Source organism: Cervus canadensis, chromosome 32, assembly GCF_019320065.1.
Source record: "Cervus canadensis isolate Bull #8, Minnesota chromosome 32, ASM1932006v1, whole genome shotgun sequence".
NCBI classification, from domain to species: Eukaryota; Metazoa; Chordata; class Mammalia; order Artiodactyla; family Cervidae; genus Cervus; species Cervus canadensis.
Genome location: NC_057417.1, coordinates 34,478,305 through 34,503,729, shown reverse-complemented (window position 1 = coordinate 34,503,729; position 25,425 = coordinate 34,478,305). Strand labels below are relative to the sequence as shown.

The window sequence follows — 25,425 nt, the reverse complement described above, 5'->3', positions numbered from 1 at the left end:
AGGTGGGATAATATAATGATCCTGGCGACAGGATGGCTTTCTAATAACTCTACAAACAGCATTTTCCATAACAAAACAGGTGGTTAGCCGGGAGGGGTAACCTGAAAGGACAAATCTTAACACGTGAAATTAAATTCTGGAGCCAAGAGGGTCCTGCTCAGCTGGGGCAGGGGGCACCAGGCTGAGCAGCGGGCGCTCACGGCCCTCCTCGGGGCTCGTCTGGGGGCCAGGAAGAGGTCCCCAGGGGGACGACATTCAGGGGCGGCACTCAGAGGAGAGCAGAGGCTGAACCCGAGCCGGGGAGCAGAGCAGCCTTCAGACACCTAGGCAGGACAGCTGGACCCCAGTCCCGGGACTCCCCCTAACCAAGGGTAGGGTCAAGGGCAGAGGGCAGGGGAGGGGGGTCCAGAGGAGCCCCACCCTGCAGCAGCCACCAACCCAAGCCACCACCTCCATCCCGCCAGCATCCCGGCCCCACTCGGGCTGCACTTTCCTGAGGGGGAAGCGGGGAGGGGCCACAGTGCCCCTGATCCGAGCCTCGGTGGGTGGCAAAGAGCACGCCAGAGACACACAAAGAGGATTCTGCTTCTCAGAAGACGGAGCAGGTTCTGAGCTTCTTAAGTATTTCCTCCTGTGCTCCCCAAACCAAGAATTCCCAGCATTAAAAGAGGCGGCACAGGAGAGAAACCCTTCTAATAAGATTAGGAAGCTGGTCGAGGCCGAGGACGGTGTGAGAGGAGCATGGAGACGCGTGATCCGAAGCAGTTGGTGGCCTTTCTGCTCCTTGCAAGAGAAACAGATGTGCTCAGATCTTCTCCCAGGCGGGAGGCCTCCGCGTGGACCAAGGGCGGCAGCCACAGGCGGTGCTCAGGCCCGGCCGGTCGGGGTGGCTGCGGGGCAGGTTCCCGCCTCAGGGGTGCGAGGGCAACAGGGCGGCTGCTGCTGAGGGGGCCCCGCAGACCCCCAGGGGGCTGGGCGGTGTTCATCAAACCTGGTCACACCACACAGCCCCCCAGGCCTCGCTGCCCGCCTTACCAGTCACAGGAAAGTGGACGGGGCCGCTGAACGCCACAGCCAGGCCCCCAGTGGTTCCACTCGCGAGTGTGATGAAAATAAAACCTGAGATGCTGAAGGTGCCAGCAGCCACCGCCGAGGGACGGCCGGGCCGACCAACCAGAGACCAGGGCAGAACCCGCCCGCTTCCAGGTGCAACGTCGCCCACCGGCTCCGCGTCTCAGGTCGTCAACAGTAATGCGGAAACACCCCTGCCTCCAGGGCTTCCACAGAAAAGGGAGAAGATGCGACGTGTGAAAGCCGCGCGGCAGGGGCCCACGACGCCCACAGGATGTGCTGGGGTCAAACGCGTTCACAGCTAAACACTCTCCATGCAGCTCCAGTACTGACGGTGAAAACTCACGTCCACACGAAAGCCTTCAGAAACGCAAGGGAGGCGTCCAGTAGGTGAGGGGTAAACAAGCAGACCCATCCAGATAATGGATTTTCCCCAGTGATAAAAAGAAGGGAGAGCTATCAAGCCAAGAAAAGATACAGAGGCCCCTGGAACACATACCACTGATGACAGAGGCCAGTCTGAAAGGTGACACTGCGGGACTCCAGCTGCACAAACTTCGGGAAAAAGCGACGACGGAGACAGCGAAAGGGCCGGGGTCCAGGGGAGCAGGGAGCAGAGCGGGGCGCCCTGCGGCGGGCACCCGACAACAAGCACCATTCAGAGCCACAGGGCCCAGCACAGGTGACCCGGGTGTGGACTGCGGGCTTCAGGCCACGGAGCAACACAGCTTCTCAGCTGGACAACGTGCCACTCACTGCGCATGGACTCATCAGGAGGGCCGCCTTGGGCGGGGGAAGACGCGGAACTGTTTCCTACCTCACTTTTTTAAAGACCTAAGCCACTCTAAAAAATAAAGTTACGCCATGTAAATCATCAACATTTTAAATGTCACAGACTCTGTGACTGTATCTACACAATGCCAAAATTTCCGGAGATGGGCACTAGATTAGGGCTGGGGGAAGGGAGGCTGTGGGAGCCAAGGTGCGGCCCAAGGAGGGTTTCATGCTGGCCGCAAGTCCCGAGCGGCACTCCTGCGAGGACGATGGCATCCCACACACTCACCTACACACACGTGGTCAGGCGCACACATGCATGCACACTCATGCACACAGACGCGGGCATTCTCACACACACACCCAACACATGCACGCATGCACACTCATGCACACAGACGCGGGCATTCTCACACACACACCCAACACATGCGCGCACACACACTCATGCACACAGACGCGGGCATTCTCACACACACCCAACACATGCACGCATGCACACTCATGCACACAGACGCGGGCATTCTCACACACACCCAACACATGCACGCATGCACACTCATGCACACAGACACGGGCATTCTCCCACACACACCCAACACATGCACGCACACACACCCAACACATGCACGCACACACACCCAACACATGCACGCACATACACTCATGCACACAGACGCGGGCATTCTCACACACACACTCATGCACACAGACGCGGGCATTCTCACACACACACACTCATGCACACAGACACGGGCATTCTCCCACACACACCCAACACATGCACGCACACACACCTAACACATGCACGCACATACACTCATGCACACAGACGCGGGCATTCTCACACACACACTCTCAACACATGCACACACACACACTCATGCACACAGACGCGGGCATTCTCACACACACACCCAACACATGCACACACACACACTCATGCACACAGACGCGGGCATTCTCACACACACTCCAACACATGCACACACACACACTCATGCACACAGACGCGGGCATTCTCACACACACACCCAACACATGCACACACACACACACTCATGCACACAGACGCGGGCATTCTCACACACACACCCAACACATGCACACACACACACTCATGCACACAGACGCGGGCATTCTCACACACACACACTCAACACATGCACACACACACTCATGCACACAGCGCAGGCATTCTTCACACACACACCCAACACATGCACACACACACACTCATGCACACAGACGCGGGCATTCTCACACACACACTCATGCACACAGACGCGGGCATTCTCACACACACTCTCAACACATGCACACACACACACTCATGCACACAGACGCGGGCATTCTCACACACACACCCAACACATGCACACACACACACACTCATGCGCACAGACGCGGGCATTCTCACACACACACCCAACACATGCACGCACACACACTCATGCACACAGACGCGGGCATTCTCACACACACACACCCAACACATGCACGCATGCACACTCATGCACACAGACGCAGGCATTCTCACACACACACCCAACACATGCACGCACACACACTCATGCACACAGACGCGGGCATTCTCACACACACACTCAACACATGCACGCACATACACTCATGCACACAGACGCGGGCATTCTCACACACACACTCAACACATGCACGCACACACACACTCATGCACACAAATGCGGGCATTCTCACACACATGAAACACATGCACACACACATGCATACACACTCATGCACGCTCATATGCACACAGACTCGCATTCTCATACATACTCTCAACACATTCATGCACACACACACATTCTTGTGCACATACATACACTCTCACACTTACTCATGCACATATGCACAAACTCACCTATACACACATGGTCAATCACACACATGCGTGCACTTATATGCACACAGACGTGTCCATTCTCTCACACACACTCACACGCACTCACACTCATGCACACACACACTTTCACACCATCACACATACTACATGAACATCAGTCCTGGTCCTGATGCTGCACTGGAACCATCTAGGATGGCACCCCCCGGCCCTGGGAAGCTGGCTGAGATGCACCTCCCACCGTTGTCACAACTTCCTGTGGGTCTAAACTGTTTTCTTTCTGAAGGCCGTAAAGCTGAGCCGCCCCCAGGCCCCAGCGCATCTCCTCCTGGGTGCTGCCCCCTGGCTTCTTCGAGCCTTGTCCGTCTGCTCTACCCCAACCCGAGGGAGGCCCCGGCGCTGAGCCTGCCTGCCCGGCCGCCGCCGCAGCACAGACCACAGAGCGTGGCTCACAGCAGACGCCCCTGAGAACCTGTGCTTCAGCAAAGGGAAGGGCAGAGTGAGTGAGTCTGGGCTCTTTCTTTCGATTCCCTTCCAGCCTTCCCATCTGCTACGCTGTGAGCTTGGAACGTGCAAACCTCGCCTGAAGGTCGGCCTTTACAGATTGAGAGAGGATGTGAGAAAATATTTTGAACAGGAAAATAAAAATAACCCACGTCAAAATTCACGGGGTAGGCACTGATGATAAAAGCCCTCAGAAAACTCCTGCTCGACGTGGACTTCCGTGATCCAACAAAGACTGCCCACAAAGACAGACAGCACGCAGGGCGGCGTGTGCCGGTGAGCTACCGGGGCTCCCTGAGACCCGAAGGAGACCCGGGCGCCAGGAGCCCCGCGTCCCAACCTGCTCCCGAGTCTGCAGTGCCGGGTGGGGCGGGGGGGGGGAGGGGGCTGCTCCCACCCTGGGGGGCCCGGGGGACCGCACTTCCCCAGACTGGACCACACACAGTGGAGGACCACCCCTGAAAGGCAGCATTACTGTACAGAAAACACGTGGCGGGGGGCGGGGTACCCAACAGTGTGCAAGACCGCCATCTAGAAACTGGCAAATACCACTGAGAGAATGAGCGAAGACCCATGTGAGTGACGGGACACCCAGGGCCCTGGTTAGAAGGCGAAATGATGCTAAGGGGCCGTTCGTCCCCAAACTGACGTACAAATTCTTGGTAAATTCGCTGTAATCCCTACCTTTCCCCAGCAGACTGTGTGTGTGTCAACTGACAAAATGACTCTGAGCGAAGGGCCAGGATGAGCCGGAGACTCCTGAAGAGCGGTAATCCCTCTGGAGCTTACCGCCAAGTATCACCACCGAGTCGCCTCGGTGAAGACGGTGGACAGGTGGGACCAGCGCGCAGAAGCTCAGCTGCCCGTCGGCAGCCACAGGCCGGCAACTCGGGCAACCAGACCGCACACGGGGGACGAAGGGTCTTTCCAGAAACGGTGCTGGATTAATGACACTTTCAATGGGGAAAACCGTCGTGTTGCCTGCTTTGCTCACACCCAAAATCAAGTCTTGGTGCACGTTACAGCCACGTGTAAGAGGTTAGAACACGGAAGCAGGGGCATGTCCCTGCGGCTCTGATAGGCAAAGATCGGCCCATCACCACCCACAAAGCGCCAACATCAAGGTGACAAGATGGAAGCAGGTAGCCCACAGGAGGACGACAACCCCTGCTCACTCGGGAGTCAGCAGGCGGCCAGGCCCAGGAGAGGAGCTGCCACACGTTTCCCACCAAAGATCCCCCTAGACTTGGCACAGACACAACCATCGAAAACCTCAAAACAGGGCGGGCAAGGCAGGAGCAGGCCCTTCACTGACAGGACACCAAGGCCCCACCTCCCGAGGCTGCAGGGTCTCAGGAACGAGGTGGCGCCTCTGTACCCAGCGTGACTCAGCCAGAGTCACCGGGTCAGGATTCCCCCGTCACTGGCAGGGTGTCGCAGAGAAGGGGCCAGCCCTCAGCCTGCCCTCGCCGGGCACACAGCTGTTAGGACCACCTGCCTGGATCGCCTCCAGGAAACTCAGAAAAACCCAGAACTCCCCGCGGTCTCCCTGCTTCTGACCTGACACACACACGCCGAGACTGCGCAGACGGAGCCGGAGCTGCGCCCACGCCCGCGGGGCTGAGCTGCCTGAGATCAGGAAGGCGTGCAGACTCCACGCCAGCAGGATACTCTCTGGCGTTGTGAGCGAGTGCCAGCGGGCTCTGGGGGGCACTGGGCTTCCACGGAGAACCGCGGGGTCGTGCCCTCCCTCTGCGGAGCCGCTGACCGCGGACCCGTAGCCGCCGCGGGACAAGCCCCGCCTCACACGGTTCCTACGTAAGGACCGCTCTTCTCTAAGCTGCCCAGTGAATACGAGGAATAGAAAGAGCTGCATTTACACAAAATAAATAATCTTATACAAATTCCAATACCCAAGCAGAGCCCCTCGGTCGGAAAAGGACCGGGAGACTGGACAGAGCCCCCTGGGCACAGCGTGGACCCCTGGGCGAAGGGGGCGTCCCGTCCTCAGGGAACCCCAGTGACACGGCTCCCCCAGCCCAGGCAGGGCGCCCACCTTGCTCCCAGAACTCCTCCGGCACAACCTCGTCTGCACAAGAGGTAAGAGGAGCCCCGGCCTCTCCTGGGGGTCCCCCAGCACTTCCTGCCTCCCCTTCTGCCCTCATATCTGCTTCTTAAGCAGCAACAGTGGGGGCCCACGAGGCGGACGTCATCACCCCCAGACCACGCCCTGGGAAAGCCAGCTGGCAGCAACTGCTGTCCTCCAAAGGCCGCACCCCAGGGACCTGGGGGAGGAGAAGGGCGAATTTTACTTTCATTTTTAAAATTTCATGCTATAAGTTAGCTTTCACTGCTTAAGAGTCTATAAATAGAATTCTGTAACCATATTGTGGAATATTAGGGGCACACAGGAAATAGCGCATTTCAAATAGGAAAATGGTTTGTGTTCACCCAGTTCTGGAAGCCAGTTTTCAATTGCTTAAAATAGTCACGGTATTTCACCAAGGTAATTACACTCTTAGCTATCAGTAACAATTAAACCCTTAGACTGGAGATGCTTAATAGGGTCTCAAAATAAAATCGCACATTCCAAGCACTGTACTCCGAAATGTCAAGCAGGCAAGCAGGGCCCTCGATGGCTTGCGGGAGCGGGCGCCCCCTTGGCGGGCCTGGCTCAGTGCCCAGTGGAGGGCGGGACAGTGCACTCACCACACCCGCCCAGGGCCGGGCTGGGGGCCCCCAGAGGGTGGGGGCGCCTCCCCAGGAAGGACAGAGCAAGATGAGCAGCCCACACCTCCTCGAGGCCAGACAGCTGCCACGCTGGAGGTGCCTCGAGGAGGAAGCTCGCAGACCACGAGGGAGCCGGGTGCGAACCCACAGGGCCATGTGGGTGGGGGCCACATGCTCGGCTTCGAGCAGGAAGCGGCAGGCTGGCCGCCCTCTGCAGACTGGCCTGACGAACGGCTTAATCACGCGGCTGGCAGGACAGATCCTGCATGCTGGAGCCGGGCCACGCGGGCGACCGTTATCGACCCCTCACAAACACGCCTCCAAGTGACAGGCGGCGTAAGCCATCCATCAGTGCCAGGCAATCAATACCCTTCTCACAGCTACGCCTGTGAGCGCAGCGGGCCAGCCCAGGGTGAATTAGGCCAAAAAGCACCACTGCCTTCCAACCTGCTGAGCCGGGGGAAGAGAGGAGTGGAAATTTCCTGCCTTGGGAGCCGGGAACAGTGACTCTCAAGGGCAGAAAGTGCCCAAGATGGAAGCCAAGCACAAGCGCACAAATGTGGAGGCGCCGTGGACGCTGAGGGTGTGGGCTCCGCGGCGGTGGACACGCGGCCCCGCCGAGCAGGTGGCCCTGCCCCCGCGCCCCGAGCAGGGGTCCACGCCTGGGACCGAGGCAGCACTGACGGAGGCCAGCAGGGGCCAGGCCTCCAGGCCACCGAGCCAGCCCCGGGACACTCACTCGCCGGGCAGCGCGGGCACCCGCAGTGGACACCACGGACGGGGCTGGTGGGCCCTGCGCGGGGACGGCTTGTGAGCTCGCCAAGGGGCCAGGCTGTGTCACCTGCGGACAGTCAGGGGCTACACCCTCCCAGAGCGCCTCACTCGCTGTGCCTCCGAGGATGAGCCGGAACCTCCGAGCACCACTGGAGGGCACGCGCTGGCCCACGGGGTGACTCCTCCGAAAGCCTGAAGGGGCTCCTCCAGGGCCACAGGCAGCTGAGGCCGGAGGCCGCCCACCCAGAGGCACGCGCCCTCTGCCCCGTGGCACCACGTCCTGCTCTGGGCTGCCGGCGGCCCCGTGGGCCCCTGAGTCACAGCCCCCAGGCCACCCTCGCCCTCAGACACCCCAGGAACGCGGAGGCAAAGGGGGCTTCAGCAGATGAAGTGCAACTCCTAGACCTTTAAACGAGCGCACTCACCCTGGACTGTCTGGTGGGCAAGCGGATCAGGTGACCTTTCAGAGGCAAGGACTTCCTCCCGTGCGGCCAGAGGAAGACAAGAGAGACAGCCACCAGCACGCCTCGGTCGACGAGGGGGAGCCTGTCCCCACACAGAGAGGAGGGCCAGAAACTGGCCCCCAGGCTTCCCTGGGGCCTCTCCCCAGCAAGCCTGGCCCCACACAGAGAGGAGGGCCAGAAACTGGTCCCCAGGCTTCCCTGGGGCCTCTCCCCAGCAACCGGGGCCCCTGGTGAAAGGTCCCAGCGGTCACAGTTCCGGGCATCCATTCCAGACAGACTGGAACCTGTTCCTGCCCCTCCCACCCCCCGAGCCCCTTCCTCGTGAGAGCAGAACCCGGAAAGGACGAGAGTGCCTCCAGCTGGGGCGCCCGCCCGGGCACACAGGGAGTCCTGCGGGGCGTCCTGCGCCCTCCACTCCCGCAACCTCCCCGACACGGCAGTGCGTGTGGCCGCATCACGTCACCGCACATGTAGCCGCGTGTAACCGCCTCCACCGGGACGCAGCACGTATGTGGTGTCACCCGCACGCCAGGCCCGACCGTCCCGCACGGGCCCGACACGACCGCGGCCCGCCCCACAGCCCCGGTTCCCAAACCCTGCCCAGAGCCGGGCAGCGGCAGCTCCCGCGGGGGAACAGGACGGGGGGCCTCGCCCGTTCCCACCCCCCCATTTATCTTGTAACAAAGTCTGCACCTTCTGACCACTTTCACCTAGTCATCCCACCCCTGACCCCCGCCTCTGGCAGCCTCCAACCTGGTCCCTTTTATAAGCTCAGTTTTCTTAGATCCCACCCACAGGCAAGCCCGTCTGTCTGAGTCGTCTCATCAGAGGACAACTCCAGGTCCAGCCACACTGTCGCAGACGCAGGATCTCCTTCCTGACAGCTGAGCAGTGTCCACCGCACACACTCCACTGCTTCACCGCCCATCCCTCGAGGGGTCCTCCAGGCTTCAGGAATAGCGCTGCGACAAACGAGGGGCTGCAGAGGTCTCTGCGAGACGGTGCTGCTGTCTCCGCTGGACAAACGCCCGGAGCCGGGACCACTGGCCGCACGGTGGTTCCATTTCTGAACCTTCAGAACCTCCATCCGGTCCTTCTGGAGTCTTCCCAGCGCCCGGCGAGCACTGTCCAGGTGAGAACCACCAGGCCGGCTGAGCGACTTCCGTTTGGGGCAGTGCGGAGCACTCGGAGATGGCGGGGTCATCCGGCCTAAACCTCTGGCTGAGGACGGACACCCAGCCAGCAAGCAGTGCTCCCGCGGTCACAGGGACAGGCTCCCTGCGCGTCAGCGGGGCAGACCTCGGTGCTTCCCGCGTCAGGGACCACACACAGCCTCCCGCCCGCATGTCAGGCCCCGGCGTCCGTCACGCCCATCGGAGCCCTGGCCCTGAGCTGCTGCATCTGCCTCCCCACCAGGCCCCTGCGCCGGCCTGCGCCCGCGGGTGGGGTGCGGGTCAGCGGTGTCTGGTGGACCTCGGTCGCCCTGTTCTTTCCAGCAACTTGTCCGGAACCGCGGCGGCTCCCTGCCGTCCATGCTGGGGCGCCGCCCGGGAGGCCTGGTTCTCCACGCTCCTTCCACCAACGTCAAAGTCCCGTCTCAGCTCCACCCTCAGCACCTCTGAGACTCCTCTGGAGCCAAGCCGGGCTCTGCGTCTGTCACGTTTGCAGGCACAAGAGTGTGGAGCCCTGCTGGCCTGTCCCCTGGGCTGTAGCCTCTGTAGGGCTGACCACACGCCTGACCACACGGGGGCGTGTCCCACACAGCTGACCCCAGCACACACCAGAGACACGGGAGGCGCAGGGGAGGGGCCTAAGGGGCCAGCCCCGGGTCACTGAGCACGGCCGCCCCACGGGGGGCCGCGTCCGCTTCGCTCCGGGGCAGCGGGTGAGGGTCTCCCCTGTGGGGCACCTGCCAGGTCGCTGGTGGGACAGGCAGAGCCCGCCTGGGAAGCCTGCGTGGCCGACACACGGCAGGGCACACCATGGGGAACACCGTGGGACAGCAGGCCTCCTCCAGAAGGCTCACGACCCGGAGCTCCCAGGTTTTGTCAAACCGTCAGGAACACAGTCGTCACACGTAGCACCAGCTCCTGGTGCGTCCCGGGAGAACGGCCCCCTCCCAGGCGGGGGCCTGCCCAGCCCCTCAGCATCAGCCTGGGGGGGCTGGGGGGCGCGGGAGGAGCCTGCCCGCAGCTGGACGCCCCCACTCGCCCCCCACAAGAGCACCTCAGGACAGATTCTGGCTTTTTCCTGCCTCGTCTTCTGAAACCTCAGCATCCACGGCAACGTTTTAAATTACGCTCTCTCACACAGAAACCTTAATTCACACTCCAGCGAGCTCTGCTTCTCGAGGCAGACTTCAGAAGCCCCAGGCTCAGCACAGTTGGAGACCCCGGCCCACAGCCAGAGCCGGGGGCACAGTGCATGCCAGCCTCTGCTCATTAAGCTCTGAAGGAAGGAGAGGCTGGGCCTGCCCGGAGCCCGAGGGAGGCCGACCCGAGTGAGGAGCCAGGGGCTCAGGGCCAACGCCCGACACCCCACACCCCGGTCAGCAGGCGAGGCCCTCAGGGGGAGGAGAGGCGCAGCGGGGATTCCGGGTCAGCATCTCAGAGCCTCCTGGAGAGGCAGGGTGAAGACAAGGCGGCCACACCGCCAAGACGCCCTCCTAGTGACGGGGAGCTGGCCCGGCCTGAGCCCTGACTCCCAGGCGGCTCCACGGGAAGGCTAACCGCTCCAGCAGAGAGACACGTTGCTGGGGGCTGGGAGTGCACGCGTGTGGTAGACACGAGGCCAGCGTAGGCCTGGAGAGACGACTGAGCGTGGACGCGGGGGCCGGCTGGGGGCTGCTGGGCTGGGACTGAGGACGCGGGGGGCTGGGGTCTGCTGGCCTGGGAGGGTGGACGGGGTCGGCCCCGGGAGACGCTCATACCTTCGTCAGCAGCAGGACGCGCTTCTGCAGCCGCCGCGCCAGGGCCTCGTGCGTCTCGCGCCGCTTCCTCTCCTCCAGCAGCTGGCTGCCGAGCTGGCGGACCTCGTCCTGGAGCTGCAGCCGGGCCTTCTCCAGCTCCCGCGCGCTGCAGGGGCAGAAGGGCAGAGGGGTGAGGCCCAGCACCCACGTGTCACTCAGCCCCCAAGACGGAGCCGCACGTGCGCCCAGCCCGCCCTCACTGCCCCCATCCCCCGCTTCTGAGCAGCTACTCGGAGCCTTTCGGGAGACTCCGGATTCAAACGGGGCCCAGGGTGACCCCAGAACTCGCCTCGCACAGTGGGGAAGATTGCCAGCCGCGGGCTCGGAGGCACCTCTGGAGAGCCAGGCCAGCCTGGAGCACTTCCCACAGGCCCACAGGGGCCCCTTCCCACCCCCAGATCATGCAGAGCTCCAGGGGGCGGACCTGGGCACCCAGCCGCCCCCAACCACAGGCCAGGTGGGCGGCCACAGGCCCGAAGCCCAGCACTCCCCTCAAAATGCCCCCCGTCCTTCACAGTCTGCGGGACCGTCCTCTGCCCTGGCCTGTTCCCACACGGACTTTCGGAGCCCTGTCCCGTCCCGCCCACATCAGACGTGCCTGCACACAGACACGCCCGGTACTTAGTGAGGGGACAACTGCCAGGAGAGCTCCCGGGAGGGAAGACATCCTGGGGAAAGGAGGCGCTAGCCCCAGGGGCATCGGGAGTGGGGCGGGAGCACCGTGAGGTGTGGACCTCAGACACCATGGTCACGCTATTCCAACTAGAGAAAACCTCCTTCCAAAAAAATCTTTAATATTCTCCTTCTGTTTTTTTTTAATTTGGCCACGCCATGCGGCATGAGGGGGCTTACTTCCCTGACCAGGGATCAAACCCCTGGCCTTCACACCACAGGCATGGAGTCTTAACCACTGAACCACCAGAGAAGCCCCTGTTCTTTCCTTTGGAGATTTTATCAGGATCACATCATAAGGTGCGACTTATAACATTTACCTGGGCTAATGCCCAGTGGCTACACCGAGACGACTTTGGAAACATTAATAGTGGAGCTGAGGCCTACAGAGGACACTGGCATCTTGCATCATTCTTGGGTGTCCAATTACGTTTTTGCTTTGATTACACGGTTTTCAAGAAAACCTTAATTCACAGGGATGGCAGGCAATGCTTTCTTTGGGGGTGGTCTCCACCATGCTAACTTTTCCTATTTCACATCTGAGTGAGTATGTGGTTTTTTATTATAATTTACTGCAATTCTTTAAACAGCTAATTTGAGAGTAAATGTGAAACACGCCTCTACAGAATGCTGTAGGGAAACTCCTGGTCTGGGCTACCTGAACAGGGCTCAGCGCCTGCGGGAGCTGGGACGTTCTCCCCCAAGGGACCTGCCCTGCCCTGCCGCCTGACCCCGGGCAGCCCCCCAAAAGCCTCACCCTAAGACTGAGCCCCCCACCCTGCCACACAGCTGACCGACGGCACCTACCACCTTGAGGTGATGCATAACTAAAAGCAAAAAACGATATTAAAAACAAGTGTATAAATATTCATTTGGAACAGACTTGTTAAGAGGCTATTTTGAGTTCCAGTTCAATTTGGAACTATTCAAAGGCCGATTTAATAATCGAGGACTATGAAATCGACTCTGGAATCACTGACTTCAGGTGGGGACGTTCGGAGTGCTTGAATCACTGCTCTGCCTCATGATTTAATCAGAGGAGCTCGGGGTCCCTTGTCCGAGCAGGCTGAGGGCAGGTGGGGGGAGCAGGGGGGCCCCCTTCAGAGGAGGGCCAGCAGGCCTCCTGCCGAGGTGTGTGGCTCCCTCCCCCCAGCGCCTCCTGCATCGCCTGGCAGAGCAGAGCCCGAGAAGAGGCTGGAGCGGAGGGCGGTGGTGCAGGAGCCACGGTGCAGAGCGACAGGAAGCAGGCACGCGGTCTCCTCAGGAGCGACGGAGCCAGAAGCGAGGGCAGGCAGGGCAGAGGTTCCGTCTACAGGACAGCACGCCCACCCACAGAGGGCAGCCCCAGGGGGTCTGAGGCCAGCGGGTGTGCGCGAGGGGCCCGCAGGGGTCAGAGGGCAGAGGCAGGAAGAGGATGAAGAGCAACCCAGGAGGGCTGCATGGAAGTGGCAGCAGAGAGCTAACGGGCCAAGACCACAGCTCCCAGAACAAAGCAGCGGAGATGCCGGGTGGGGGACGGAGGAGGGGGCGCTGGCTTCTGCACCTTCTCGGGGAAGCGGCTAGGAGCACAGGGTGTGCCCACGGGAGTGACCTCGCAGGGTGGGGACACCCCCGCGAGCAGGAGAGGAGGGACTGAATAGCTGGGCCTCGGGGGACAAGGGCTGCACGAACTGGCACAAATGTGCTGCTTCCCCCAGGAGCATGCTTTCCTGATGTTTCCAAGATCTCACCCCGCAACGCCACAGATCGGCCTGCCCCGCCTGCCCACAGGCAGCGGCCCCCTCCTGGAGCACCCGGGGTGGGGGGGAGAGTGGCCTCGGCAGAGCGGGACTCCTGCAGCCTGGCGCACGGCCCGCGGCGCCTCTGGGCAGGACAGAGGCGTCCACTCACCGGGCCCACAGCCCCTCCTGTCTGCGGGAACCTTCTCTCGCTCCATCGCGGCCCTTCTGCTGAAGCGGAGGACAAAACTCATAAAAAATTAAACTCCTGGCTCTCTGCTCACGCTGAGCCCTGAGGTCAGTGGCATTTTCGTGCACCCCTGGGGCTCAAAGCGAAGCCCTCAGTTCTCAGGAGTGGCCGTCCAGCACGTCCATCCATTGCCGCCTTTCTGAGCCGGCATCCGCAGGAGGAGGTCAGGCCTGAGCATGAGAGCCCGCTCTGCGGGCCGGGTCGCGTGGCCCACTGTGACGCCGTCATCATCAGAACACCCTACGCGGGGAGGCCAGTCTTCAAGGAGCGGTGAAGGGCGCCACGCGCTGTGAAGCTGCAGGAGCCGCTGCATGACCTTCTCCCGGCGGCGGGGGCCTTGTCCGCACCCCGCCCTCCACGTCCTCCCCCTGCAGCTGCCGCCGCGGCGTCAGATACCGGTCAGGGCTGGCACGCACGTCCACGCAGCAGCAGGCCCCGAGGCCTGGCCAGCAGCGCTGGGAGGCAGGAGGCAGCACAGGGCAGCCCACGCGGGAAGGACACCGGCCCTGTTGGAGCCCCGCTCTGAGCTGCGTCTGGGGTGGTGGCTTCGCACCCAGGCCTGCCTGGCAGGTCAGATCAGAGGGCGTAAACGGTGTGCCTGTGGCTGGACCCGAGTTCCCAGCAAGAACAGCCCCGAAGTGCATGATCCCTCTGGGCAGTAACACGGTCCAGACGCTCGCTGGGACGGCGGGATGAGGCACAGCTTTATCTGTGGCTGCCCGGGAGCGTTCCCCAGGCAGAGGCGCCCGCCGAGGCCTGCAGGCGGGCACAGCTCACGCGTACAGATACCCTGTGGTCACGCGGCCGCAAACAGGCCACTGCCAGTGACCGTCCCCAGCTTCTCAGAGTCCTCAGCGCGTCCTTGCCCCGGGCTCCGAGGAGCAGAGAGCGGACCCGGCCGACACACGCCCCCCAGTGCCTCCGGCCCACCGGTGGGGACCCGGCAGAGGGCCGTGCACCTCTGCCAACCGGGACACGGCCCGCCACCAGCCGCTCCAGCATGGTGCCCGCGCACCCCGGGCCACCGGGGGCACAAGCAGGCGGCGGTGTGTCTGTCGGGAAGGACGGGACTGCCGGGCCAGCCACAGGGCTCAGAGGCCCTCTCCACACCCCTGGGCCAGCCGCAGAGCCACCTGAGAACGACCATGAGGCTTGGGGCCGCCACAGCGCCTCAGGGAATCCTCGAACGCTGAAAACCCTCCAAGGCTGCCTGTGCAGAGCAAACGGAAGGCCATGGAGAGGGCGGGGCGGAGCTGAGGTCCCAGAGGCAGACAAGGGAGGAGAGAGCGGGCTGACGCCATGAGGGGTGAGGCTGGAAGGCAGGACCCAGCAGGACTCGGGGACACACAGGAGCCACGTACCCAGGAGGTCTGGGATTCAGCTGGGAGCAAGGTCACCAGCAGCCCGAAGGGCGGGGCCGCCACGATGCCCCGAGGCGGCAGGCGAGATGGGCGAAGCCGGCAGGCATGAGACCCAGAGAGGGAGCCCCGGTGCAGGGTGTGTGTATGTGTACATATGCTGAGTGGTCCAGGGGCACAGCTGGCCTTGGGGACCCCCAGCTGGGAAGCGGGCGGGCAGGAGCCTGGCAGTCAGGGGGCGGACGCCAGCCAGGCTCCCCGCCGGCAGAGCCCACCTACACATGCGGGCAGGGCTCAGGGCTTGGGGGCAGCAGGGCCCAGGGCACCCCGAGTCTCACCAAGGGGCAGCTCTGGTGTGTGTGGGGAGCCAAGGGCGGGAGGGAGGTGCCCCTCGGGCCCGGGTCCTGCTCGGACTCGAGAAGGGCTGCCTGGGAGGGTAGCCCAGGAAGCCCAGGACGGTGGCACATAGCCGTCTTCACGTACAGCATCTAATTCCAATCCTTAAGTGCCTCCAAAGGTCAGCACACATTTCACAGAAAAAAATTTTAAAAATCCAAACAGCGGAAACAGACCCAGAGAACGAGGAAAACAAAGGCTGAAGGAGCCGCGATCACAGGGCCCGCCCGGCCACCGCTCCCCTCATCAACCCGAACCACCAAATTCAATTTGCATTCCCAGATAAACAGAGGCCACACAGTAAATACTCTCATCTGACCTTGAAATGTGAGAAGGAAAATTACTCTCTGCAGTTTCAATTCAAGCCCAACCATAATGAATAAAACCCAATTTAGCCGATCCGTTACCAGCCTGTAACTGCAGGGGTGGCAGAGCTCCAAACTCCAGGGATGGGGCCCGAGGCTGGCTTGGTGCAGCCCCCCCGGGCGACAGGGGTGCAGGGCCAGACGCGGCGGGGCCTTCAGACCCTACAGAGCAACTGCCGGAATCCTCACGCCCAGCTCAGGAGCACCCGCGGAAGGAGATGGCGGCCGGGTAACGGGGTGACCCTGCCTCGGGCCCGCGGAGATGGCCTGACCGCTCGTGTGCACCCGCCTCTCCAAGCCCCACGGTGTCCCGGAAGTGCCGGTCAACGCAGGCTCAGGCCTTTGCTCTCTGAGCACCCTGCCCACCCAGCCTCGGGGTGAGTGCTACAAAAGCTAAAAAATGACAAAAAAGGAAAGGTTTTTACAAGGTCACACCTCCTGTCCTCAGGGAGCTCACAGTCCAGCCCAGGAGACGGGAAAAAAACCGGGACCCAGCAGAAGCAGGACCAAGGGGTGGGGGGCGGAGCACAGCTGCCGGAGGACGACAGCCAGGCCAGGGGGACACAGGGCAGGGGGGTGGGGGCCCGACGCCTCCCCGCCGTCCCGGGCCGGGGCAGCCGGTCAGAGGCTTGGAGGGCACCTGTGAGCTCGGGCCAGCCGTGAAACTGAGACAGCAGCGTCTCCCCTCGTCTGTCCCGAGTCGCTGGAGGACCCCAGCAGCCACTGTGACTCAAGGCTCCCGCCTGCAGACAGGCGCCGGCAGCGCCCTCCGCGCCTGCAACAACCCCGAACCCACGACCGTGCTTCCGGCTGCCTGGGCACCTCCTGGGCAACAGCCTGTTACAACCATTCATTCTCCCACGGACGCCGCGTCCTGACAACCCGCCGGCCAGGAGCCCTCCCAGGAGGCTGGCGTCCACGGCATTCACCAGGCATGCAGCACGCGGCCCGCCGGGCTCCTCTAGTCACCGCCTGATCAACACCTCCGGGGCGCCCCCGGGCTGGAAGGACGAGCGGGCAGGAGACAACAAGACTTAAACGCAACCAGGTCCTCCCTCTGCTCTCAGGGAGGCGCCCACCCAGCCCTGCTGTGTCCACAGAGCCGCTCACTTGCCCGTCCCACGTCCATCCCAGGCGCGGGGTCCGGGGGTCTGACACGTGCCTGGAGAAAGGCCAGTGTTACTCAGTGTTACCTCATCAGAGGGAGCCAATGAAGACAGAAACGCCCTTTACAAGACAGGCCCTGTTGGGGAAGTGGGAACTCCCCTCCACTCACCCACAGGACGGGGGCCGGGAGCCCCCAAGACCACGCCAGGGGGCAGGACTCCTGACCTCACCTTGCAGATGCCACCCAGAGCCAGGGAGAAAAAGTGCCAAGTGGGTCTGGGTGGGGGCAGCTGGCGGGGGCGGCGGCCGGGGCTGCGGGGTCCTGGGTGGTCAGCCCCATGCCCACCACTCACGAGTGCAGGATAGGGACCCGGGGACACCACCGTTCACCCCTCAAGATTCCTCAGAAGAAACTCATTGTGTTCAGAGGCTGACGGATGCCCCAACGCACGGCAGGCGCTCTGCTTCCAACCGTCCACGTAATCCTTGTGATCGCCTTGCACGCGGGCTTAGGGAGCCCTGTCCTGCTGCAGGGGCTGTGGTGACAAGGAAGGCCGCGGCCCATGAGCGGGAAGACAGCGAGTCCCAGCCAAGGCCTGGGGTGCCCCCTGGAAGAGGTGTCACCGGAGGCCCGGGGCGAGCACGTCTGAGGGCAGCACAGCACACGCGGGTGTGTGGTGAGGGGCACCCCCTGCCGGGACGGCCGGTTTACTGCTGAGGGAGACAGCACATGCGGCTCAAGAAGAGGCAACAGCAGAGCCATGAAGAGGCTCCGCCCCAGCAGAGGGCGGAGTCCACCACCCACAGGAGGCTGCGGGGGGCCTGGACCCAGGAGTGCACAGGGTGGGGTCGGGGTCGGGAGTGGGTGGCTGCCGCATCACCCGCTGAATGACTCCAGTAGGACGCCCCCCCAGCCAAGGTCTAGTTCTCCACACAGACCAACGAGGGGAAAAAAAACACTTCAGGGACATGCACGCAGTGATTCCATTTTCACTGGTGAATCTACACCCAGCAGGGCGTCTTGAGTGAGCGGTGCTGGGCAGGGTGGGCGGGGAAGAGCTGAGCGGCTGCAATAATTCAACAGTATTCAGGAGACGCCGGTCGACAATTCAGAGAACAAGCCTGGAAGCATGTGAATAGAAGGCGGAGAAAAACGAAGGTCTGGTGTGATTGTGAACACTCATTGAATTTCCTGAAACTCCTGGAGGAGAGAAAGAGCCTCAGCCTCCTTCTGCACGGACCTCCAGCACGGAGCCCGGCTGTCACGTGGCCCCACCGCCGGGTGTCAAGGAAGAGCCGGGACCTTGAGGCCCGGGAGCAGCCCCGGGGCCCCATGCAAGCCACCGGTGACGAGCGGGAAGTCAGAGCCCTCCGGAGATGCTCTGGGGGCAGCGGCATCCCTGGAACAGAGCCTGGGTGGGGGCGGGGGGTGGTGCGTGTGGACGGCTGTCAGAGCACTGATACCGCACAGCCGTCCACCGGGAGCAGGGTTAGACTCAGGAAACACAACGCCAATGACAGCAGACAGTACGGAGGCCCAGCGCACCCTCCCGCATCCCAGGGGACACCTGAGAGCAAGACACGGAATGCACCCCATCCCCCTGCCGGCTCCATGACGTCTGCTCCCCCCCTGCCCTGTCTCTGCCGTCTGTGACCCTCTGCTCCACACCCCCCACCCCGGCTCCCTGTCATCCGCCCCCAGGTGACACAGGAGCCCGCCAGAGCCGTCGCCAGAAACAGACATGCAGGGCCAGGTGGGCGCAGGCTGCTCCCCGGGGAGACAGGACGAGAGCTCACAGCGGGGCCAGCACCCCCATCCTCCACGCACGCCCGCTGGACACGCTGCGGCCCGCCCCGGTGCCCGGGCACGCGGGCTCTGGAGGCCGGTCGTGGGTCTCTGTGTCCGGACCCCACGCTGCTCATGGCCGCCGGCTCATGCTCCCAGCCTCAGGTCCCTGCTTACACAGGCCATCAGTCAAGGCAAACTCCTGTCAAGGAGCACCTCCTGTGCGTCCACATCGATGCAGAAAAGAAGTGACTGACTCCATGGAGTGCCCGGCGTCCCGGGACGAGCTGCGGGGCGTGGGCCGCCTGGGCCCCTTGCTCGGGTCTGCCAGCTGCCCCACCCTCCATAAGCGTGCACAGGCCACGAAGCTCCAGCCCCTCTGCCCGCTGCTCCAGGCCCGGGAGGGGCAGGCCAGCACCACCCGGGGTGCACAGGTCCAGCCCTGCTCCATCCAGGGAGCACTGAGGAAGCACCTGCTTCCCAGCCAGGGACCCACCACCACCCAAGACGGCTCCCCGCATGGCCCTGGGTATCATAATGAACATGGCCCCGTGGAGCAGACGCTAAGAGCAAGTGACGGAAAGACCCCTTTCTCTGAAGTGGCCGTTTTACAGCAAATTGCTCAAATGGGAGGCTGCGGGCAGAAACGGTGATTGACAGCCTGGCTCACGGTGGGTAGGGGCCTCCGGGAGCCCAAGTGGGTGGCCCAGGTCCTCCCCGAGGAGCTCAGACTGGCCGTCAATGCAGGCCAGGCAGCTGGGCCAGAGGACCCGCTGCACCACGAACCAGGGTCCCCACCCACCACCCACCAAGTCACCGCAGAAGCCTCGGTTACTTTGGGGGCATCTTCTCAATGAGCCTCACGTGGTTCTCAGGCATTAATGCTACAAAACCATTTTTTGAGGAATTGACTCGTTTTTTAGACAAAATTTACATAAAATCTACCATCACACCATTTTAACGTGAACAATTCAGTAGTTATAGTATATTTGCAATGTGAGAGTTGGACCATAAAGCCAGCTGAGCAGCGAAGAATTGATGCTTCTGAGCTGTGGTGTTGGAAAAGACTCTTGGGAATCCCCTGGACTGCAAGGAGATCCAACCAGTCCACGCTAAAGGAAATGGACCTGAATATTCTTTGGAAAGACTGATGCTGAAGCTCCAATACTTTGGCCACCTGATGCAAAGAGCCAACTCACTGGAAGAGCCTGATGCTGGGAAAAACTGAAGGCAGGAGGAGACGGGGACAAGATGGTTGGATGGCATCACTGACTCAACTGACAGACTTTGAGCAAGCTCCGGGAGACAGTGAGGACAGAGGAGCCTGGCGTGCTGCAGCCCGTGGGGTCGCAGAGTCGGGCACACCTGAGCGATGGACCAGCACCAGCACCGACGGTAGAAGCTCTCCGTCACCCGACACCGGCGTCTACCCACCAGCGGCCGCCTCCACCCTCCTCCCCGCCACTGCCCCAGCCCAGACGGGCCCCCCGACCCACGTGAGTTTGCTTACAGGGGACACTGTCCGCCTGGACTCTGACACCGCAGCGCCCTCTCTGACTGGCTTCTTCCAATGAGCGTCATGGTTTCAAGGTCCAGCGCACCTCACCACGCGGCCCTGCTTCGCCTCCTTGGTGAACAGACCACGGTTCGCCTCCCCACGCAGCCTGCATGGATGCCGGGCAGCTTCCAGCTCCGAGACTGTGCGCGCGGGTGTGTAAACACCTGTCCCAGCCGCCACAGCACCACGCTTCAGGTCCCACCAGCGGTGCCCAAGGGGGCAGCCTCCCTCCCGCCTCACCGACACCCGCTTTCCGTCGTTTCAAAGGAGCCGCCCTCCGGGGCGAAAGGAGACATCTCCCGGCTTCGGCCCCATTCCCCTAGTGATTAGTGATACCGAGCGCCTCTTCACGTCCTTATGGGCCGTTTATTTACCTCCTTCCAAGAAATGTGTATTCAAGTACTTTGCCCATGTTTTCAATCAGATTGTTTTCTTGATGGCTGAGTTGTGAGAAGTCTTCATATATTCTAGATATCAGACCATGATCAGATACTTGGCAAATATTTCCTTTCTTACATGGGTTCACTTTTTTCAGTATCTGGACGGTGTCCTTTGATAAATTTAATTTTATTTCAATGAAGATGATTTTACTTTATTTCTTTTTGCTTTTGCATAAAGACACTTGTGTATGTTTTTGCTTGGTATTCAAGAAACCATTACCACCTGACCCAAGGTCACAGAAATTTACACCAACAGGGTTTTTCTAGGAGTTTTATAGTTTTAATTCTTGCATCTGGGTCTTTGATCCATTTGAGTTACTTTTTGCACTCGGTTTGAGGCAGGGGTCCAAAATTTACTCTTCTAAAGTTATCTCAGCATCATAAAATTCATTAGAAAGAGACCCCTCCTCTTCTATTTTTTGGTGTTTATTACTTCTATAAATGTAAGGTAAAATTCACCAGTGAAGCTTTGTTGGAAATTCTTTGCTTGTTACTTACTTACTATGGGTCGGTTCAGATTTCCCATTTCTTTTGAGTCAGTTTTGGTACTCACTGCATTTCTGGGAATTTGTCCATGCCATCCAGATGAACTCTATATTCTCTTACACGGGTCTTCACATTTATTGAAGGTCACTCCCACTTCCATTCCCGGTTTTATAATAAAAGACGCCTCTCACGTTTGCTCGGTCACTCCAGCTAAAACTCTGTCCGTTTCATTCATCTTTTCAAACAACTAACGTCCTGTTTGCGGTTTTCCTCTGCTGTTTCTCTGTCTTATCCATCTCGTCATCATTTCCTTCCTCTGGCTTTGGGTTTGTTTTGTTTGCTTTTCTTTTTCCAGCCTGTTGAGGCAGCTCTGACTCCGGGCCCTCCGTCTCCTTTGGCACGGGCGCTCACAGCTACACATTTTCCTCCGAGCACTGCTTTTGCTGCACTCATTAGTCTCAATATGCTGCTGTTTGATTCTGGTTCTTTACAAAGTATTTTCTAATTTCCCCTGTGACTTCTTCTTTGACTGATTGGTTATTAAGAAATACTTTCTTTAATTTCCACCTTTTGTGAATTTTCCAAGTTTCCTTTTTGAAACTGATTTCTAACTTCATTCCACCATGGCAGGACATACTCGGCATGGTTCTGAAAGTTCTGAATGAGGCATATTTCATGGCCTGACATGCACTTGGTCCCGACAGCGTCCCGTGTGCCCTTGAGAAGAACGTGTGTCCTGCCATCGAGTGGACTGTCCTACAACCGTGTCCGCGCCTCGATGTCCTTGCCTACAGACGGGGACAGACACCCCTACCGCCTGAGCTTCTCACACAAACTCGAGGAGGGGAGGTACACACAGGAACCATTGCAGCCCTGCACCCAGCACCTCCCCCGGGCGTGGAGGACAGGGCAGTGCTCCAGAGAACCCAGGGAGGAGTCCCTCCTCGGCAGCAGGCTGGCCTCACCAAGCACTCAGTCCTGTGACCTCTGGGCTACACTTTGATTTCCCAGAAAAGTCTGACTCGGAAAGAGGATCCACCTTTAGTAGCCACTGGTTGGGGGAGAAAGGGAAGGGAAGCAAAGACCCAGAGGCCTGTGCGGGGGCCCGGAGACACAGCCCCGCAGTGGGGACAGGCAGGGCTTCTTTCCTGCGTTTCTGGGAGGACGGAGGAGGCAGGCGCCACCCGGCTTATCCTGTGGGCGTCCGGCAAGCGCTGAGGAAGAGCCGCCGAGCTGGAAGCGGTGAGTCACCCGCTTCCCCGGGAGCGCTCCCTGCACCGAGCCCCGCAGCCTTTCAGGGGGAGCCACCGCCCTGCTCAGCAATCCCAAAGGCAAGAGGAGGGAACAGGCTGGGGACAAAGAAAAGCGCTTCTCTCCACACAAACTCTTCATAGGAAGTGGATTTCAAAGTGGCCATCTGTCTGAGATTAGCATCCCAAAGCTGCACCACCTCACCACAAGGATGGCTCGCCTGAGCCCAAACCATCACAGTAGCAGAAAGAGTCCTATTTAAATGATAATAACGCCAAGTGCTTAGGAAGCGTTTTACTGAAAGAAGAGCCCAACTGTGCCCCAGCTCCAGGCAGGCTGGACCAGACCCACCCTCCCTGCAGGCCTGTCCCGGCCGCCCGCCTGGACCTTCCCAGACTGAGTCCAGAGGAGAGGGACTCGAGCTGGGGGCCCAGCAGCCGGGGGCGCAGGCCGGCGGCAGCACCCTCCTCCGGGGCCCCTCCTCCTCTGCGCTGGCCCCTCCCCACGCCCCCTCCTGCCGCTCTGAGAGACGCCCCGCGGGCCCTGCCGACGGCCGACGCTTCCGCGGCACCACGTCCGGTCTGTGCGGGGACGACACGGGCGCTCGCGGTCCGGGCAGAGCCCCCAGCACCTCCGAGGGCCAGCAGACACGTTCTGAACACCCGAGCGGCCGGAGCGCCCGAGGGCCGGGAGACGCCCGCCACACCTCGGGCAGCTGTGGGCGGGGGGACACTGGAGAGGGCCCAGGGCCCGAGCAGGCGGGCCTGTGGACGGGCGAGGCCTCCCCAGCCCCGCAGAGGGACACCGCTGAGCTCGCACACAGCGTGCTCCGCGGGCTCCTCAGGGTGGGTGGGGGCCCTGGGAGGGCCCGGGAGGCCAGGCCGTGGCCCCGCACCCCAGCAGCCCACGTCTGACAGCACACCCACCGCTCCCAGCACGGCGCCCACGCACGGACAGGCCTGTCCGCGGGGAACGGCCCCGAGGACAAGGGGGCACAGAGACGGGGCCGCCGGCCGACGGAGCGGGGCCTGCTCCTCAGAGCGTTCTCGGCCTTCACGTGAAGCCCAAGGAAAGGAGGCGAGGGAGCTGGGCCTGCCCGCCCGCCTGGTCAGCCCAGGGCTGCCCTCGGCTCTTCAAGGAGGGGGTCCTGTGGCCCAGGCTCAGGGTCGACCATCCAGCTCCGCGTAAATATGTGAAAAAATACAGAGAAGGAGCTGGCACCTGGGTATTTAAAACTCAGCGTGCAGCTGCAATAGCTACGGAGTGGTGGTGGTTATCACCTGTCAGAACGGTGCCACGGAACTGAGATTCTAACGCAGAACCCAGTCCAAGTAGGAAATGGGCTGGGAAGGGAGCCGTGTTATTTGTAAAACCCCTTTAGGACAACCGGGAAGCTCTGTGGAGAAAACAAAGTGAAACCTTACTTCATAGCTCCTATCAAAAGACAGGCTCAGTGGATGAAAGGTTTTAGACATAAAACATAAGCTCATGAAAGAGGACAACACGGGAAAAATTTTTGATGACTTAGGAAACAGAGAAAATCTTTTCCACACTCATACAAAAACAAAATAGAAGCACCAGAGGAAAAGGCTCATGGATTCAACTAGAAAAAAACCTGAAAATGAACGTCTGGAGGAAAAATTGTTTAACCAAACAGAAAGGAGATGTCAAACTGGGAAGCTGTATTTTCAGACAAAGGGCTAATTTCCGTAAGCTATTAAAAGCTCCTCTAAAAAATTAATTTTTAAAAAGGCAGACTAAACGGATAAAAGATTATGAACGGACAGAAAAATACGTAGTTCACAGCTACACTAAGAGCATGTCACAAAAGCCATGATCTGAGCGGCCAGCAAGCACAGAGAAAGTGCTGAGCGTGACCCGTTGATAGAAAAGCACAGGGGGAGCCGCAAGGAAACTCGGGCCAGGCGGGCAGGCCGGAGACCGACAGCCCTGAGCGCCGGGGCAGCGGGTGCCGGGTCCCTCTGGCCAGCGGTCGGAAACCGGCCGTTTGTCACCAGACGGGCGGGTGGGCGGCCATCCTGCACCCGGGTGCGCGCGAGACGGGAGCGTTGTGTCCGCGTGTGTCCGCACAGACCTGCAGGTTCTTGGCTTTCTCGTGGCGGTCAGACGGGGCCCCGCCCTAACAGGACAAATGCACCGTGTAAGAACCCCGGCCCCGCTCCGCAGGGGAAGGCGCACCACAGACAGACGGCGAGTCCCCTGCTCAGCACCCCCGCTCCACATTCCTAAGTCCACGCGGGCGGCTGTGGCATCGGGACCTGTGGTGTGCTGTGTTGCTGAGGGCAGAGGTAACCAGGAGCCTAACCCCAAGCAGGCGCACTCCTGTCTGACAAGAGGTCTGAACGGTGGTCTCCTCCGTCTGATGGGGGTGCTGATGGGGCTGGGGGCCCGGGGCTCCACTTCTCCTGACCAGACGGGTTGTAGCCCCCATCCCTGAGCTGTGCCCTGAGGGGTCACCGAACAAGACCGCAGGGCCAGGCCTGAGCCAAGCGGGGCCCTCCTCCCGGGGGAACTGAGCCCCGGGCCGGCGGGCCCAGAGCGCCCAGCTTCAGACCCTCCTGCTTGACGAGCAGGCCAGCTGCACAGGCTGAGCAAGCTTCCCAAGTCTGGGCCTTTATGAACTGTGCTTCCGGTGTTATATCTAAAAAAATTATTGCCAAGCCTAAGATCACACAGATTTTCTCCGATACTTCTTCCTAGAAGATCAGAGGGCCTTTATAAGTGTTAAGCCAGATAACGTGTATAGAAAGGCAGGTGGCCCAAGATAAATGTTCAAAACTGGCTGGCTTCTAAAATGTGTGTACTTTCTAAACAGTTCTGCTTCTAAATATCTCTCCTAAGGGAATGATAAGAAATGCAAACAGATTT

At 60.8% G+C, this 25,425-nt stretch overlaps 1 protein-coding gene across 2 annotated transcripts in view; it reads right to left on the bottom strand.

Moving 5' to 3' along the window:
• The window catches only part of MAD1L1 (mitotic arrest deficient 1 like 1), a 233,028-nt gene that overhangs the window by 115,819 nt on the left and 91,784 nt on the right, over positions 1-25,425 (bottom strand). For both annotated transcript variants that reach the window (XM_043456237.1, XM_043456239.1), the window contains one exon: positions 11,111-11,255. In XM_043456237.1, coding sequence (XP_043312172.1) covers positions 11,111-11,255 — 145 coding nt within the window. The remainder of the gene's footprint in view (positions 1-11,110; positions 11,256-25,425) is intronic.